The 18,166-nt window shown below is 51.5% G+C and overlaps 6 protein-coding genes across 6 annotated transcripts; 3 read left to right on the plus strand and 3 right to left on the minus strand.

Moving 5' to 3' along the window:
* The first annotated feature begins 69 nt into the window (after positions 1–69).
* On the plus strand, positions 70–1,069 carry V8C40DRAFT_229806 (Rhodanese-like domain-containing protein). Its single transcript, XM_083212557.1, has 3 exons — positions 70–538; positions 602–716; positions 775–1,069. Exons 1-3 carry the CDS (start codon positions 368–370, stop codon positions 954–956), a joined length of 468 nt encoding a protein of 155 aa, XP_083079041.1. The 5' UTR covers positions 70–367; the 3' UTR covers positions 957–1,069.
* Positions 1,070–1,456: 387 nt separating this feature from the next.
* Positions 1,457–2,430, plus strand: V8C40DRAFT_260390 (flavoprotein-like protein; the record flags this gene model as incomplete). The annotated part of the gene is made up of 3 exons (XM_083219137.1): positions 1,457–1,740; positions 1,796–1,994; positions 2,050–2,430. The coding sequence occupies 3 exons, from the start codon at positions 1,457–1,459 to the stop codon at positions 2,428–2,430; spliced, it is 864 nt and encodes a 287-aa protein (XP_083079042.1).
* A 67-nt stretch (positions 2,431–2,497) lies between these two features.
* V8C40DRAFT_229809 (S-adenosyl-L-methionine-dependent methyltransferase) lies at positions 2,498–4,006 on the minus strand. The gene is made up of 6 exons (XM_083212558.1): positions 3,875–4,006; positions 3,594–3,795; positions 3,424–3,528; positions 3,019–3,361; positions 2,756–2,959; positions 2,498–2,701 (listed from the first exon to the last, which is right to left on the minus strand). The coding sequence occupies exons 2-6, from the start codon at positions 3,783–3,785 to the stop codon at positions 2,670–2,672; spliced, it is 876 nt and encodes a 291-aa protein (XP_083079043.1). The 5' UTR covers positions 3,786–3,795; positions 3,875–4,006; the 3' UTR covers positions 2,498–2,669.
* Positions 4,007–4,075: 69 nt separating this feature from the next.
* Positions 4,076–5,037, plus strand: V8C40DRAFT_229810 (bZIP transcription factor). Its single transcript, XM_083212559.1, has one exon. It carries the CDS (start codon positions 4,101–4,103, stop codon positions 4,965–4,967), a length of 867 nt encoding a protein of 288 aa, XP_083079044.1. The 5' UTR covers positions 4,076–4,100; the 3' UTR covers positions 4,968–5,037.
* Positions 5,038–5,906: 869 nt separating this feature from the next.
* V8C40DRAFT_229811 (FAD/NAD(P)-binding domain-containing protein) lies at positions 5,907–7,842 on the minus strand. The gene has a single exon (XM_083212560.1). It carries the CDS (start codon positions 7,336–7,338, stop codon positions 6,088–6,090), a length of 1,251 nt encoding a protein of 416 aa, XP_083079045.1. The 5' UTR covers positions 7,339–7,842; the 3' UTR covers positions 5,907–6,087.
* An 807-nt stretch (positions 7,843–8,649) lies between these two features.
* Positions 8,650–17,808, minus strand: V8C40DRAFT_8533 (putative polyketide synthase; the record flags this gene model as incomplete). The annotated part of the gene is made up of 1 exon (XM_083223521.1): positions 8,650–17,808. Exon 1 carries the CDS (start codon positions 17,485–17,487, stop codon positions 8,653–8,655), a length of 8,835 nt encoding a protein of 2,944 aa, XP_083079046.1. The 5' UTR covers positions 17,488–17,808.
* Positions 17,809–18,166: the final 358 nt, after the last annotated feature.

Genomic DNA, 18,166 nt, shown 5'->3' on the forward strand with positions numbered 1-18,166 from the left:
CGGGGCCTGACACACTCCCTCCAGTCCACTGAATGGGAATCTGCCTCTCGGAGAGATGTGGGATCTTTCTCTGGTCACATTAGTGATGAGAATGACTCTCGGAATGTTTTATCGCCTTTTTTTTTTCTTTTCCTTAGTTTTTGTTGGAACAATGCTAAGGCGTTCTGGATGGGGTTGTCACACCCCCTAGCTGTCATTGGATGCCCGACCATCTCTAGGAACAAGAAGTCTCAATAAATGTAATATTTATGACTTGCTGCAATGAGACTTTCTAAAAGCTGTTTTCCCGCAACTAAATGACGCCCTTTTGCCAAAGATTTCTGACTTTAGGACCATTTCTAACAAGCAGTTATTTTACCAAGAGATAATGACTTCGATGAATGCGGCTGAGGTGCCATGGCACGCAGCTTTTCCCTCACTGAAGAGACAAGAGCCTGAGACAATGACACGGGGAGAAGTTCTTAAGATGATGAAGGAAGACAAAATCGTGGCTGGGAAAGACTACTTGCTGGTTGATCTAAGGAGAAACGACCATCAAGTATGTTACAGCCTTGAATAGCTCGAAATCGGCTGTTCTATACTGACGAGAGCCTGAGTTCAGGGTGGCACTATCCGGGACTCCATCAATATTCCCGCGCAAAGTTTATACCCAGCTCTGCCAACAGTCTACAACATGGTCAAAGCCGCCGGAATTCGGAGGGTCATATGGTACTGCTGTAGGCTTATCCTTGGTTCTGTGGGGTGATAGCCGGACTAATGACTCGAAATGGACAGCATCTTCTCGTGGCCGGGGCACCCGTGCTGCTTGCTGGTTTGGTGATTATTTAGAAGAGAAAGGAGATACGAGTACTCAAAGCCTTATTCTCCTGGAAGGAGTTAAGGGATGGGCGAAAGGAGGCACTGAATACATAGAATACATTGATGGATATGACCACGCTTACTGGGAGAGCCAGTAATATTGCTTAGATCACTGGCAGTGAGACGCCATAGAAATGTTGACCGTTTGTCGCGAAGAAGAAAGCACTTGATTAGATATTTTTACAAAAATAATGAACAATGTACGTCACCGGCCACTAATACACTACAAGATGCTCTTTCTTGCTGGGATTAGACATTGGATGGGGTGGAGCATCGGAATCATGAACAAGGCGTAGATTTAACATCGATGAGCCCCAGTAAGCCTGTCAATTAGCGAGGCGACCCTTATTATTAGCGCCCAACACTTATGTTGACTCGAGCATATAAGAATGCGGGATACGACGGTGCTCTTCGGCCACAGCGAAGTCAGTTCCGCCTCAGAGTCCAAGTAATGAACCGTACTAACTTTCTCTGTGGTTCTGTCGCCCGCCAGAGCCGAAACTTGACATTGCTACGCCATCACATACCACCTGGCTTGAGACTTGGGATTATTTATCCAGAGCCAAGAAGGCGCTCTCTATCGCGAATTCATCTTACCATGAACGGACACGGAGATTTGAACAATACACACGCTGCTAGGGCGACTACTATGCTAGAAGTTGACCCAAAGTATAGCAATAAGTCACTGGCTATCGATGCCCACGAAGATGAAGCCTCTATTCGAGAACAGTACCGGCCATTCTTATTGCGCACAGCTACGGAGGACGACTGGGTTGCGGATTTGGAACTAGCTACGACCTTGAAGATGGTTGAGTCAGAAATTCTCGATAAAAAGCAAGATCGCCTCCGAATCCTCGTTTTATACGGAAGTTTGAGAAACAGGTGAGCGTACTAGCGAATTTTGTTTCAAGATTTTGCTGCTGACACTGCGACACAGATCATTTTCCCGCCTCTTGGCTTATGAAGCATCACGTATTCTTTTTCGTCTTGGATGTGATGTCCGCGTGTATGATCCATCTGGTCTACCTCAAAAAGATGACGTGCAGCATCAACACCCAAAAGTTCAAGAACTGCGTGACCTGAGTAAATGGAGCGATGGGCACCTTTGGGTTAGTCCGGAACAGCACGGAAACCTTGTGAGTTTATACATTGTAAAGAATTGGCGGTGCAGCAAGTTCTAAAACTCCGCAGACAGGTTTGTTCAAACAACAGATAGACTGGATCCCGCTGTCGTCTGGCTCCGTACGGCCTACTCAGGGCAGGACCCTAGCCATTGCGCAGGTCAGTGGTGGCTCACAGTCGTTCAACGCTGTCAATTCGTTGCGGATTCTGGGGCGCTGGATGCGCATGTTTACCATACCGAACCAGAGCTCTGTTCCAAAAGCCTATACCCAGTTTACTTCTGAAGCAGAGGGCAGCCGCATGATTCCCAGCTCAAACCGCGATCGCCTTGTGGATTGCATGGAGGAGCTGGTAAAATACACAATTGTCATGCGCCCTCATTTTGAGGTCTTTGGAGATCGATATAGTGAACGCGAAGAAAGAAGGCAAAAAGAGGCAGTCAAAGTATAGACTCTGTTACAAGAGTCATTCGACGTTGAGTCTTATGGAAACTGGATTGCGCCCGCCGGATACGAATGTCGCTAAGCGCAAAAATGGTAGATATGAATTCAGTGTGTGATTTATAGAAGATTTGAGAAATGAAGACATATTTAGATCATTGGTAAATAAGGTCGGCCGAATTATGCATTTCTCACAATGGTCCCTTTGCAACCTGAGGTGCAATCTCCACTATACATATTTTATGGCCATCAATCTTTGACGGCGAATATCTTGTACGAAGCTATGGAATATTTTTAATTCATGAACATAGCGGAAATGAGAGGAGTCAACTTACCAGTCAATTCATTGAAGTCAATGTCTCGAACGTTGACCGCGTCACTTTTTGCCATCCCGCAACCGGCATCACCAGTATCTGGGCAGCAACCTCTGCCCTTCTCCGCAGACTCAGGGTTGCAAGTGGGGAGACTACTGGAGCAGGTATCGGATGCCTCATTATGATAGACATTCAAGTCGTTTCCTGAATCCTGTATGATGATGCCTAGGTAGATTACCAGGTCAGCAAGAAATATTCGCATCTAGAAGCCTCGTTGTACTAACCATTGAAGCCAGCTTCTTTCAGGTACTTCTGATACATTTCCACCTCGCTTGCTCCGGCAATGCAGCCGACGTACAAAGCCATGCTCTTCTTGATAGCATCTGGCAGTGGGCCCTTGGCAAGGATGTCTGAAATGGCAATCCGTCCGCCCGGTTTCAAGAGGCGGAACATCTCATTAAAGGCGAGCTGCTTTTCCTCTTCGGGGACAAGATTGACGACGCAATTGGAGATGATGCAATCCGCGATGCCGTCTCCAAGAGCAATGCGCGTGATTTGAGACTGTACGAACTCGACATTTTTCTGGCCCCAAGAAGCCTTTAGTGCCTCTGCCTTTTTAAGCATATCCTACGTAAAAAAGAAACCATGTGTTAGATAGACAGCTCATAATTGTGGGATCTTGAACTGACCTCGTTCATGTCCACGCCAATAACCCTGCCGCTTTCCCCTACTTTTCGCGCGGCGAGGAAGGCATCAAAACCAGCACCACTTCCAAGATCAATCACAGTCTCTCCCTGTATAATTTATGAGCGATAATGTTAGGAAAGAAAAATAAATTCTTGCTTCGTCAATTACGCACTTCACGCAGGGTCGCGATTGCGAGAGGATTGCCACAAGAGAGGCCCAAGTTGGCATCCTGAGGAATATCTGACAATTCTTCCTTTGTATACCCAAACGCTTTCGCCATAGAATCGGCATATCGAGCTTCTACTCCTCCTGCAGCGGCAGAGTACCGCTTGCCAACTTCGGCGTAAATGTCTTGAACGTTCATTGCTGATGGGCTGAGATACCAGTTAGCGTTGTTGCGTGATGGCTTTGGAAGACAGCCGCTTTCAAGAAACAGCTATGGTCTACTTATACCTGAACTCGACATTTATTATTCATCAATATACTCGCCCTGTGAAGCCTTAAAATGATTTACACAGGCCCGGCGGGGTCACTCATTTCTTGCCTAATCAAGAACTTCTCTGGGCATTTGGTGCTTTAGTGTCGTGTCGCTGTAGATGATGCCTGCGCTATTCTCGAAATAGTAAGAAATCGGTATGTCATCGCGCCCCTCACCTCTTTGGTCCCTTTGCCGCCCTAGATGCAAGAAACATACCCTCGTTCTAAATTCTCCGTCTTTCTGCATGGCCAATTTTCACATAGACAAGCATCAGCAATATTGCGTCAAATAATTGACTTGCTTCGCCGTTCAAAGGTCGAAGAAGCATCGACAATGCCTGGCTCCCCGCCTTCAACTATGATATCCAAGTGGTCATCAAAATCTCCGAAACAAAAGGCGACTCGGATTCGGAACAACCAGCGGAGACATCGTGCCAAAGTCAAAACTCATATCTCTACTCTTGAAGCTGAACTGGAAGAGTCGCAAAGGCAATTGATTGCCGCCGAGCATCGCATCACGGCGCTTACGGCTGAAGTGGAACGGTTACTAAAAGAGGCAAGAAGAGAGCCCTCTCCCACGAGAGTTTCGCCCGTGCAGCAGTATACTTTTAACTCGTCCATGCCTCCTAATGTATCGGAGGCTCCTTGTCACTGTTCTTGGAACAGCCAGAGACAACTGAGCAATTCGTTATCCTACAAACAGAATGCTGTGGTCGACCCACCCTTTGGCATGCCAGTTGTTCCAAGCCCCATGCTAATGGACCACATCAACGCTTATTCAGGGATAAACGCTGGAAATGGTATAGGAAAGGGCGACTTGACGCTTGCCGTAGCTTTTGTAGCCCAATATGACTGCCAGAGTCTTCCACCGTCGCAGCCTGGCGAATCGACAACAGATTGCGTTGCTGCATATACAATCATTGAACAACAAAACTTCAAGGGCTTTGATATGGAAGCTATTCATCGGCGGCTCCAGTCAGGATATAGAAGAGCAAAAAGTCCCGGGGAGGGGTGCACAGTTGTAAACAGTCTTCTTTATAGCATCATCGGCTACCTTAGTCCAGTATAACACACTGCACCAAAATGTTTTACTAAACATGTTTTAGTATCTACAATGCTTTCAAGAGCTAAATTATAGCGTTTCAATAGTTATGTCATGAAAGGTTGACTCTATGGGGATGCCATGGCTCTAACCATAAATGTTGGAATATTTAGAAACTTAGTAAGTTGTTGCATTCCTTGGTAGAGAAGCCAATGCTGAGTAGCCGAGCGACGTACGCCAGGTCTACCATTGTACGTAGCTGGCGTGTTAACTTCTGCTTTCTAGAGTATACATGTATGATGATGACCAATAGCCCGTGTCTCTATCGTCTTGGCCTTTCCAGCTTGTCCGTCTACCATTTGCTGTGAAGATCTCGGCATACTCGCCAGTTTACAGAATCTACCAACACCTACATAACGCAGACAGCTATTGGATGCAGCAAGACATATATAGGACAACGTGAAGAGCTGGTAATGCCCCGTGGGGAAATATCTCCACTTGTTAGGCTTTGAGTCTGGGAACTCCGCATTTCCCCAAATCCCGGCTCTTCCCCGTCAGCCGGTATCTCGACACGCGTTTAAATCGGCTTTAGCATAAGAGTATGTACGTTCTTTTAGACAAGGCACTGGAGACGCCACAAACTAGCTTGTCCGCCATTATATATGGAGACCTGATCTGAGCTTTCAGCTGGATCTTGAACGGCTTCGAACTAAAAGGCGGCTATATCGATAACCGTGATCAGTCCTCGTTATCTATTGTTCACCAAAGTTTTGCGAGTCCTGTGCCCTTAGGTATTCTATCTTTTGCTACAAAATTATTTCTCCTCTCAATGGTCCCATCGTGTGCAGTTACGAACCTGAGCTACGTAGTGAGTACGAATATCTTTGCCCATTCAATTGCAAACCTTTCCTGTGAATTGGTGAGAACAACATGATTATTTCATAATAGTCTGTATCCCAGGCTCAGGCATTATGGAAGGTATTGCTTTTCAACGCCAAATTAATATTTCTCGTTATCGGCTATATGATTGATAGGCCAAGTCAAATAGTAGCTGGGAATGCCTTCATGTCCAGCCACCTGAACTTGAAGCCTTCGGGTAACCACTAAGCAATCTGCAGACCTATCATTACAAGACTAGTACGAGGCACTAGTTGCGAATGATCTCTCTTCCATCCAACCAATCCATAAACCATGCATAGCCCATCAAGATCTTCCTTCGCCATGATCGCGTCCAGAAAAAGTTGCCAGATCTCCAACTCAGCCATGCTCCATAGCCCGTATATTCGCGTTTTCCTTGGACTACACCGTCCCATCGTCCAGTGTATGTCACCAGAGAGCGCTGTTTGTACTCAAACGGGGCTTTGGCATTCTTGTTGAGCAGGTTGATGATATAATCTGCTTTTTGAATTGCGACTTCAGCGGTTGTTGGGAGAGTTCCACCTTCAATGTCTCCCGCATCTCCCAATGCGAATACATTCGGCAGGACGGTGCCATCTGGTGCGAAAGCATTGAGGTGGTCATCTGTCAGGATCCGGACCAATCCTCTTTCCGTCTTACGAAGGTTCAATTGGTCGATTAGAGGAACAGACTTGTTTCCTGTGGCCCAAATGAGCATACCGTAGCCGGTAGCCCCATCCTCTTGAGTTTCAATCGTATTGTGGGTAACTTTGAGGATGTGCGTGTTCGTCTTAACGTTGACTTTGCCGGTTTTCAGGGCGGTGCAAGCGTATTCTGCCAGTTTTTGATCAAATGGTGCCAGGATCTGAGGAGCCACGTCATACACAGAGACAGACGCCTTGCCCTTCAAGTGGGGAAACAAGACTCCAACGTCTCCGTCAAACAAATCCGTTAGCTCAGCCGCGACCTCGATACCAGTAGGACCGCCACCGACAATAGCCACGTGCAGCAGTTGCCTTTGACGGTCTTCCGATGTTCCTGGAAGAGATGCCATCTCGAGAATGTCGTTCAAGCGGCTGCGAACTGCGTTCGCGTTGGCAACATTCTTGACAAAGATGGCATTCTCCGCCACACCAGGGATGCCGAAAGTGTTGCTGCGGCATCCTGGTACAAGAATAACCTTGTCGTATTCGACATTAAAACGCTCATCCTTGAGCTCCTCGAAAGCTGGTTGACAAATGAGGGTTTGAGAGTCAAAATCGATGTCGACAACCGTAGCCTTGATATATTTTGCATGGAAATCCCTGCGCCGGAGGGGCTCATGTGCCAATCGAGGGTCAAACAGTCCGCAAGCAGCACTGGCCAACAGTGGAGTAACTGCAGAAGTATTTTCTGGCGAAATCAAAGTGACATCGTACTTTCTGTGATCGATACCGTAACCCAGGCTATAGCCAGCCCAGCCACTTCCAATAACGACGACTCTTTCTTTCTGCGCGGCCATGGTTGAGTTGAAGATGTAGACAAACTAACAGTTGTTGTTGAGTTATGGAATTGATGGAGAGTTCTCATCAGGATACGTCCAATTTATATACACTTGAAGAGGAGAGCGATCAACAAATGCATGCATGGGGTCAAGAAACTAATGGCATTAAAGTTCGACGCAATTACTGCGTCCTGACGTCACAAAAGCAACAAATACGATCCCTAAAGAGGGAAAGGCAATTAAAAAAACTAGCATATTGATCAATCAAGAGATGACTTGGAAACATATCGAGCTGATAGTAAGTTATTGTGACTCTACTTCTGACATAGTAGGTTTTGCTTAGTGGAAGCGAGTTACAAGCTACCCACGAATAGCTTAAGCTATAGTTACAACTGCCGTGCATAGTGGCGAAAAAGTAGCTCTCCTTTTTTTCTTGGCAAATCATTCAGCTCTGTGGTGCAGTGACACAGAGATATCGCGATTTGTTCGGGGGTTTTGGATCTTGAATGCGGATACCGAAAGCCGAATCTATGAGGAAGAAAGGGAAGAGTGGGGATTGAATTCCCGAGATAATTCGGGGTCGTGGCTGAGAATATTACCTAATTGCCCTGTCGGGTAAAAGAATAAGCGACTGTCGGAGAAAAAAGGTAGCGATATCTAACAAGAAATAGAGAGCCTTGATGGCAAAAACTTTGCACATGAATCATGTTGTGAATCAGACATCTATATTAGGTTTGTTAGTAGACTCATAGGTACAGTTGCTAAAGGACACGCCGTGATTCTAGATTCAAGGTTCTATGTTGACGGATGGACTAGCTCCGATGTTCAGGCAATGTGAGGGTCACGCAACTTAGTACACGTATTAGTGGAGAGTATCAAGTGCCGGGAAACAATCAGAACATTACATTCACAACAACTTATCTAAGTATTTCAAAAGAAATTCAGAGAGCCCATCGCTGGATATTTCCTTTTTATACAAGAGCGATTGTGATTGCTGATTGGTGGCCGGTCTCTCTCTTAATCCGGAGGAACGTACCGATATCACCTGCAATTGAATCTTCATACAATGCTCAGTTCTTATAGGAAACCACAAGTTAAAGCAAACACTCTATTTTATATAAAATCACTACCAAAAGAGCCATCGCAGCGAAATTCATAACTATCTTCATAAAAGTGCTTTTTGCACAAGACAAAAAATAACCAATATCAGTCGATACCACTCGGCTTATGGCCTGATGTAGTAATATTCCGGTAAGCGTGCAGGTAAGCCTGCGTCTCTACTTTCATTTTCTAAACCTTCCCAATGTCAAATCCTTTCTACCAGATATTCTATCAAACTCGACGACCGCTCATACCCCTCCACAATCTCGGGTAGTTGACACCAGCCTCATCCATAGTCTCAATGAGCACACCGACACCAGGATGCAGACCGGCGGCCACAGCACGCTTCGTCCATTGCTCTCTGGGCAGCACCTTGAGGGCCTTACCGTCGGGCTGTCCGTTTTGACCAATAGTCTTCAGACCGTCGAGCGCAATCACTTCGTCTCCCACCTCGTTGAAGTAAGTCACGTCGTTGCGGTCGACAACCACGGCAGACTGACTGTCGTCAAACATGCGCCCAATGATGCCATTGCACACAGTATCGACGAGAACAAGGTCCATGAATCCCCTGTTGCGTCGAGACTCTGGCGCCGCCCCCAGTATCCTGGCATATTTGATAAAGGCGTTGACCCAATCCTTCTCTGCCTCATCGCCAACAGCATCGCTTCCCTCTCGGACAATGGTCGACGGACGATGGATCTCGACGCGCAGATTGGTCAGCGCACACGCCTGCTCGAGGAACTTCTCGCTCGCCCACTTGCTGCACATGTAACCTTCAGTTCCATCGGGGATCATTGCCTCTGCTATATCAATGTGCGCAGCGGGGAAACCATCCTCCTTGCTGTTCTTGTGCAGCATGCCCAGACCAGCCGACGACACGTAGTACATCGGAATGTGACGTCTTAGACACTCGCGCGCAATCTGCATAGTCGAGCCCAGGTTTGATGCCCGGACGTCCATGAAGTGCTTAACATGCGAGGTGTCTGCACCACAGTGGATGACAGCAAAGGCTGAATCGAAAACTGATTGCGCCGTCGACTCTGAGAGGCCAAAGAATGGCTTGCCAAGGTCACCAGCGTGGTAAACAGCGCGGGGGTTTGACGGCAGAGAGCCCTTTGCGAGTCGCTGGTCGAGGTTACGTACCGCTAGACAGTGAACTTGAGTGACGGAGGGATGGGCCAAGAGGTGTCTGAGCAAGTGTCGGCCGAGAAGACCGGTGCAACCCGTCAGGATTACAACTCCAGTTGCCGTGGGCTTTCCACCAACGCGAGAGTCGACGAGTTCTCCAAGCATGTCAGCTGGAACCTTGGTCTCTGCCTCCCAGTCAACCGAGATCTCTGCTGGCCTGGCTTTCTTGTCACCCTCATCAGAGACTGAGGTGGCACTTCCCGAAGTTCGGGAGGGAGTAGAGCCTCCAGAGCTCTGCGCGCTGCTATCGTCGGAAGCAGCCAGCAGCTCCGTGGGCAGATTCTCCACGGCATGCTGGACAAGATCTGCCAGGCTTCCGCTGCCCATGATACTCAGGGTTGGTACGTTGACCTGGAGATTGCGCAGGAACCACGAGTGAAGGTCCACAGAGACCAGGGAGTCGATACCGAGGTCAGTTGAACGCGAGGCCATGAGTTCTTGGTCCGTCGTGGAAGCGTCCAGGCCCAAGGCGGTGCGCACTTGGGCGGCGAAAGCCTCCTTAACGACCTCTCTCGCGTCGTCCAGCGACTGACATTGTCGCAGCCGCTCTCCAACGCTCGCGATGGCCACATTACCAACGTCTGCCGCATCATCACGACCATCGTTGACAACGACAAAGGCACTAAACTTGGGGTTCTTGCACCATAGTGGCGCGTCAAGGGCACCCGCCTCGTCATAATCAACGTCAGCAATGGACGTGGTCAGCTCGGGTCCAACAATGCTCTCCAGACGGCATGCGTCGATACCCTCGCAGATGGACTGACACCAATCGCCGTCCGACATGCGCATCATGCGGTATCGGCGGACAATAGCGTCGAGCTCGCCACGAGCCAACTCTCGCTGCATGTAACCAGCACCGAGAATGGCACCACCGTTGACCGTTGCAGCGCGGAGTCCGCGCTTCCGTCTCGCTCCGGCAAGTCCGCACAGGAATGTATTGGCGGCAGCGTAGTTGGCTTGACCGTGGTTGCCGATGACACAGTTGATGGAAGACACGAGAACGAAGAAGTCGAGGTTTGTCGTGGCAAACAAACGGTCCAAGTTGAGACCGCCAATGATCTTGGGACGGAGGACGTCGATCAGCTGGTCAAATGTCATCTTGAGGATTGATGTGTCTCGGAGGACCATGGCACCATGGATAACACCGACGATTTCTGGGAGGGTGCTGACGATCTGAGCGTGAGCTTTGTGCAGAGCCGCTTCATCAGTCACATCGCAAGGGAGAACAACAACCTTGACGCCCTTGCGCTCATGCATCGCCAGCCAGTCTGCAGAGATATCGGGCGTTCGACTTGTCATGACCAGTGTCTTGACTCCCGCATCGATCATCCAGTCGGCGAGAGCGAGACCCAAGGCACGAGACATACCGACAACCCAGTAGGTCTTGTCGGCCCTGAACATGGGCTTGGCATCGAGACGGCTGATGCGTACAGGAAGGGCCGAGCTAACTGTCCAGTCGATCAAGCTCAACGACTCGGGACCTTCCTGGAGACGAGCGGTTCCCTCAACGAGGTCTTCAAGACGCTCGGTAATCGGGGCAGGGTAACCAGTCTGAGGTGAGGCCTTGACATCGGCGAGTGCCTTGCTCAGCAGAGCTCCCAGGGCAGCAGGAGAAACAGCTTGGTTGGCTGTGCCAACGCTCGAGCTCAGAGCATCAGTGCTCAAAATTACTAGCGAGCGGTTCTGGCTTTGCAGGGCGCTGACCAAGGTTGCCTCGCCATCAAGGCCATCTTGGCTGGAGAAGCCAACAAAGGCGGACGGGATGGCAGGGAGCTGCTGCAGCAATTCACCCATGTCAGACTGCGTTACAAACGGAGGCAGGCGGATCCAAGAATCGTCACCGTCAGCAGAATCCGTTGTGAACACGACCTGTATGCCCTGGATCTCGGACTGGATGCGAAGTGCTACTGACACAAGAGGTGGCGGGTTGTGAGCGACCAGAACTGCCTTGAGTCCCGTCAGGGGGCGGAGAATTTCCGTGGCAACCAGATGCGCCGAGAGAGCTGCCAGCGTAGTGTGATCATCCCCATTGTCAGGAACAGCCACGGCCGACGAGACAGGAACTCTCAGACGAGGAGCGAGAGAGCTGCTGAGAACGAGGTACCGCTTCCCATCAGCTTGCGCTCCAAGCACCACAAACATGTAGCCCAGGGCGCCGCATCGGATAGCAGATGACGTGGAAAGAACCGTCTGTAGCTCGACGGAGGCTTCTGAAACAGTTGTTCCTGCGTCGCTGAGACTCTCGATGAAGGGGTTTTGGCCTGGGAACTCCCGAAGAGCAACAGTAGGTCCGGTTTCCTGACCAGCAGAAGCTGTGGACTCCAGCACAACAGCCGCAGACTGCTTGCTAAGATCCCTTGGGCGTGTAACAGTCCGACGTGCTGACATGTATCTGTCATTGACCTCGGAAATAGGCCTGATTCTTGAGAGAAGCTGACGGCCATTCTGCTCGATGATAACCTCGGGCTCGGAGCTCCAGACGGTGCCGCTAGTGTCTCTGCCACTGTTCTTCTCGGCTGCAAAGTGATGCAAACGCAACAGCGCCTCGGCTAGGACCTCAGGCTGGACGCTGTCGGGATCAATTACGTCTAGCTGCTGCAAGAACAGGTCAGGCGTCTCGTTCTCCGCCACACGCCCGAAGCCGACCGTCATGTTCGAAAAGGGGGTTGATTCAACTCTTCCATTGGTGACCCAAAGGAGCGTCTTGCCCGCGCCGAACATGCGACGCACTCCCTCGAAGGCCTCGGTGTCGTTGCGCAAGGTGATGTCCTCGAAGACGGGCATATCGAGCTCACTTAGACTGAGAACCGTGGAAGAAGCATCTGCGATGCTGTGATCAACGGTTTGCAAAGAGGTAAAGTGGTGCACTTGGCGTGCGAGTTTGCGCGAGGTAAAGATGTCGCTGAGGCCTTTGATGAGCTTCTCGGTGCGTGGAGTCTTACCACCGACGAGAACCAACTTGTCCACGACGTCTTGTTGTCGAGGAGCCTCGATGGGCTGTCGGAGGAAGCGGACTGTATCGTCAACGGCCTGCGCGACGAAGCCGACCTTGCTGAAGATGCCCTCGAACTCGACGGGCGTGCGTGCGTCTATTCCTGAGAAGCCCGTCTTGCGCAGAATGCGATCCCACTCGGCGGCCGTGACGTGCGGCGACAGAGTGCGGTTCTCATGCGTACCAGCGCCGAGCCACCATCCGTCCAAGGGGCCAAAAATGAAGCCACCACTGGCGATGCCGTCCCAAGCATCTAGACCCTCACCTACGACCAGGAAGCCACCAGGACGGAGAAGTTTACGTGCGTTGGCAATGCAGACCTCGAGATCAGGCGTGGCGTGAAGGACGAGGTAAGCAACGACAAGGTCGTAAGTGCCCGTGGCGAAACCTTGAGCCGCGGGATCACGTCCAATGTCGAGCATCTTGAAAATCATGCGGTCCTTCTGAGTGCTGAAAGTGTTTCCGGCCCTTTCGAAGAAAGAAGGCGACAGATCGGTGTAAGTGTATGACTTGAAGGACTTGTTGATTCTGCCAAACACTGCCTTCGTGGCCGAACCTGTGCCTGCTCCGATCTCGAGCATGTTCAAGTGTGGGTAGCGGTCGACAAGCTGCTTGACTGCCTGTCCAACCCAATCGGCCGTCTCACGGAAACCAAAACCGCCTGCGTAGTAGCGGTCCAGGATATCGGAGCCATCGGCACGGAACTGCTCAATCATTGTGGTCTCTCCGGCAAACACGCGAGGCATCTGCGTTCCTACGAGGTGCATGATTTGCACATCAGGAGTATCCTCAAGTCCTGCTTCTCGGGCCGCGGCGTCGAGGTCGGCACGAGTGTCATTCTTCCAGCTGTCTTCGGCCCATTTGTGCTGTCCAGCATCGACGACGCTGACGACGTGTTTCGCAAAGTTCAAGTACCAGCTCTCTGGAGCCTCACGGCGCTTGGGGGAATCGGCACTGACATCGCGGTCGAACTGCCTGAGGTAGTAGATGGAGATACGCTCGAGGAGTCTGATGAAACGCGAGTCGGATTCGGTGGCTAGGGTGGCGGCTGCAATACCGTCGGGAAGGGAGGGAATCCAGTCTACCTTAGAGAAGACTTTGCGTTCTTCAATACGAGCAGCACCGAGAGGAAGGAATGTCGCATCTTGAAGCTGGACGGCAGCATGAGAAGGGGTTGAGGTACTGTAGATGGCGCTCTGGCCAGTGATACCCGACGCGTTGGCCTTGGTAAGTTGTGATTCAATGGGGAACACGTTGCCATCATCAGCACCCCAGCAGGCCGGGTTGAGTCTAACATGTCGAATTGTGGTGGGCAGATGCATGATGGTCAGCTCCTGATCGTATGGGTAGCTGTGTGCCAACATGACGGACTGCAGCGCGGCATCGAGCTCGATAGGATGGATCAACAGACCGGCCTCGTCCTCTTGACGCTCCCGGCGCATCTGGCAGCCTGAGCGGCGGTTCTTCCTGCGCAGTTCTGACAGTGACTGGAAACGGCCTGAGAAGCCATAGCCAAGGTCCAGCAGCGCGGAGTAGAAGGGTTCGGGATCAACCTCAATGGCGTGAGACAATGGGTTCTTCTTCGCAGGGAGCAGAGCCTTGTCCGGTTCTCCAAGCAGAACGTCGACAGTGGCGCTCGCAGCCAGCTGGAGGTTGTCATCGCGCTGAGGTCGAGCAATCGAGTAGACGAACCTGGCACGGATGTGATCTTTGGTTCGCTCAATATGGGAGAGACTGACGAGGATTTCGATGCCACCACGTGCGTCATCCTCTTGATCGAAAGCGACAGCCTGGTGGATGACGAAGTCGTACACATCAATGAGCCGGATTGATGCTTCACCAGCGGCCTGGCGGGCTGCTTCGATGGCTGTGCACACATAGCCTGCAGCTGGAAGAATGATTTGATCCTGGACACGGTGTCCCTCCAGCCAATCCAACTCAGAGACTCGGATGCGGTGGTTCCAGCTCATGTCATGAGGGCTGCTGTGCGGTGCTGCGTGGCCAAGCAGCGGGTGAACATTCTCAGGTCTTGTACGCAGCTTCTTAGAGACTCGCGACTCGTGCCAGAAGCGCGTGTTGTGGTTCCAGCTGTATGAAGGAAGGTTCTTGACGAGCTTGAATCGTTTCTCTTGCTGGCCGGTGATGGCCCGCTCGTAGGCGTCGATGTTGATGGTTCCAGGAGGCAAATACGACCACAGGAAACCCACGAGGGAGGACAAAGACTCGACGTCACCGGATCCACGGGCGAGCGATCCATGATGAGGCGCATTTCCAATGGTGTGAGTGGTGGGACCTTTGAGGGCAGCGTGAGGGCCGACCTCGACGAGAACGTCGCACAGCTTGGCTTCCGAAGCGAGAGTGAGGGCTTGCAAGAACTGGACGGGTTGGACCAGGTTCTCGGCCCAGTACTTGTCACTGAGGTTTACACCGGCGGCACCGTTGACAGCCACAGGCTTGCTGTGAACGCTGGAGAACCAAGTGCAGTCCGACTCACCAGCCAGAGGCGAGATGCCGCATTTCTGGAGTGAGGCCACATACGGCTCAAACAAGGGGAGCATGTGGTGTGAGTGGTATGCCTTGTCCACCTTGAGGCGGCGGTTGAAGGTTCCCTCGTCTTGCAGGATAATCTCCAGCTCCTTGATAGCCTCCAGGTCACCCGAAATAGTAACACTGGTGGCCGAGTTGACGGCAGCCACGACGATACGGCCCTTGAACATGTCATCGGAGACCAGCTCGGCAGCGTCCTCAGGAGAAGTACCGACTGCCAGCATGGCACCCTGTTGCTTGGAAGCGCTTTGGACTTCATTGAGTCGGGCAAGGTGAAGACCACGGTAGTATGCGATGCAGATAGCATCACGGGCCGAGAGGAAACCCGCGGCGTGGGCAGCGGCGATTTCTCCTGAACTGTGACCAACAACGGCAGAGAAGCGGACGCCGGTATTGCGCAGCAGATGAACAACCAGGAGCTGGACTGCTGTGCAGAGAGGCTGTGAGAAAGCGGCCTCGTGAACGCGAGAGGAAGAAGCTTCAGAAAGCAGCTCTTTCTCGAGAGACCAATCTGGAGCATCGCTGCCGAGGGTGGAGAGATGCTGGTCGAGCTCCTGAATAAAGTCGCGAGCCGCCTTGGACTGTTGGATAAGGCCAGCGCCCATGCGCGGCCACTGAGCACCCTGACCAGTGAAGACTCCTAGGACTTTGTTCAAAGCCACAGGAAGAGCCTTGACGACAGTTGGAGCATCCTCGAGTGCGCTGAGCAGCGCCTCGACGGTTGGCGGGGATGGAACAGTGACTGAAGCTCGCCAGCCGAGGGTCGACCTACGCTGACGCAGTGTCCAGGCGAGATCGCCAATGTTTAGGGCTTTGGCGTTGTCGGTGGCAAGGAACTCGCGATATTGCTCGAGGTTCGCTCGGAGAGAAGCCTCGGACGAAGCTGAGAAAACGAAGGGGGTGAAGAGGGATTGTGTGTCCTCTACTGATGCTGCTGAGTCCACATCCTCTTGGTAGGACTCCAGGATGGCGTGCGCATTGGCACCACCAAATCCGAAGCTGTTGCAGCTAGCTCGCCTCACGGAGCACTTGGGCCACGGCTTGGCGACAGTCGCGATCTCAAGGTTCTTGTAAAAGGGAGCAACTCGGTCGCTGAGCTTGTTAAACAAAAGGTTGGGCGGGATGCTGCCGTGCTGGATTGCCAGAGATGCCTTGATGACAGCCGCCAATCCGGCAGTACCTTCAGTATGACCCAAAACAGTTTTTATTGAGCCAGTGTATAGGGGAGTTTCTGGCGTCTGGAGAGAGCTGAAGACGTCGTGAATGGCCTTGGCCTCGACGGGGTCACCAGCTGGTGTACCAGTTCCGTGGGCTTCAAAGTACTGGCATCGATCTTCTGGATTGTTTACAATGTCAAGGCCAGCCTTGGCATAAGTCTGTCGAATCAGAGCCTCCTGGGCGGACGAGCTGGGCATGGTGATACCAGGGGTAGCACCGTCCTGGTTCAGGCCAGTCTCACGAATAATACACTCGATATGATCGCCATCGGCGAGGGCAGCGCTCAGCGTCTTGAGCACCACGGCAGCTACACCATCACCGCGAGCATAGCCGTTGGCAGCAGCATCCCACATACGGCTCTGGCCGTCGGGGGAAAGCATAGACAATTTACTCTCAGTAACAAAGTTCTCAGGTCCCAGGATGATATTGCTACCGCAAGCAAGGGCCACACGACTGTCTCCGGCTCGCAGAGTCTGCACTGCCATATGGACGGCCACCAGACTGGACGAGCAGGCCGTATCGAGTGAGACGGACGGGCCGTGCCAGTCGAAGGCGTATGAAATACGGTTGGCCAAGATACTACGAGCAGTACCAGTAGCAGCATAGGTAGGTGTGTCATCAAGGTCTCTCAGCAACATGGCGGCATAGTCGTCCACCATGGCTCCGACGAAAACGCCGGTGTCACTGCCGCGGAGGTCCCGCATCGGCAGACCGGCTGCCTCGAGCGACTCATAGACCACTTCAAGGAGCAGCCGCTGCTGTGGGTCAAGAGCCCGGGCCTCGACGGGCTTGACACTAAAGAAATCGGCGTCGAAGTAAGCCGGATCCGAATCAAGCAGATACGCTTGTGTGGCGTTGGTGTGTCCATGATAAGTGCCATCGCGATGATGGAAGCCTTTGGTGCTGAAGCGGTCGTCAACAGGACGCCGCAAGTCATTGTTCTGTGGTGACTTAAGAAGGTCCCAGAGCTTAGAAGGTGAAGTGGCCGGGCCAGCAAAGCGGCAGGCCGTGCCGATAATGGCGATGGGCTCGGGTTTAGACATTGTGGTTTGTGTTTGTTTGTTTGTTCCAAGGCTTCCTGGAGTTTGATCTGAGCTTCTCATCATGTCCTTGCCAGACATTATATCTCTTCCGTTTTGACAGTCTCTGACTATATCGCAGCCCGGCTCGACAACCTCTTGAGTCTATCTCAACTAGCTTGACGTTACGTACATCGTAACTCAGTCTGACAACACTAACCTCTAACCCTTGATAGATACCTACGCACATCCAAGCCAGCTTGACGATAACTACGTCGCAGCCGGTCTGACTGCATTCTAGCCTGTCTGACTGCATCGGACCGCACCATGGCGATTCTACTATAACGATACGGCCAAGGGGTTTCAAAAGGAACCGAGATTTGACAAGTGATCAACAACGCAATATGCATACAACGACCACGCTAAACCCCTGAAAAAGTTGCTCTTGTTATGCTCGTATCCAATCCGCGGTTTCGGCTCTTTCCTAGGCCCCTTGGCCGGGAATATGGCAAAGATTGGCGGTGTACTCGTAATACGACTAGAGATATTTACAACTTAAAGGCCCCCTAACACAGTCAGCCCTTGTCAAATAATCATCCTTGATGCAGAAAACATCCGCAGCAAAGATCTGCAATACGACATCGGTAGCTTCGTCAACGGGTTGATAGATTCAACCCCTAGAAGCTCCGCGGTTAACCCCTAGCGAGCAAGTTACCTGATATAGTAACTAACATTAACTTCTTGTTATGCCAAGGAATCTGCAATGCGACGTCGGTCCGGT

This window comes from Trichoderma camerunense, assembly GCF_050948025.1.
Source record: "Trichoderma camerunense strain CBS 138272 chromosome Unknown V8C40scaffold_1, whole genome shotgun sequence".
Taxonomy (NCBI): domain Eukaryota; kingdom Fungi; phylum Ascomycota; class Sordariomycetes; order Hypocreales; family Hypocreaceae; genus Trichoderma; species Trichoderma camerunense.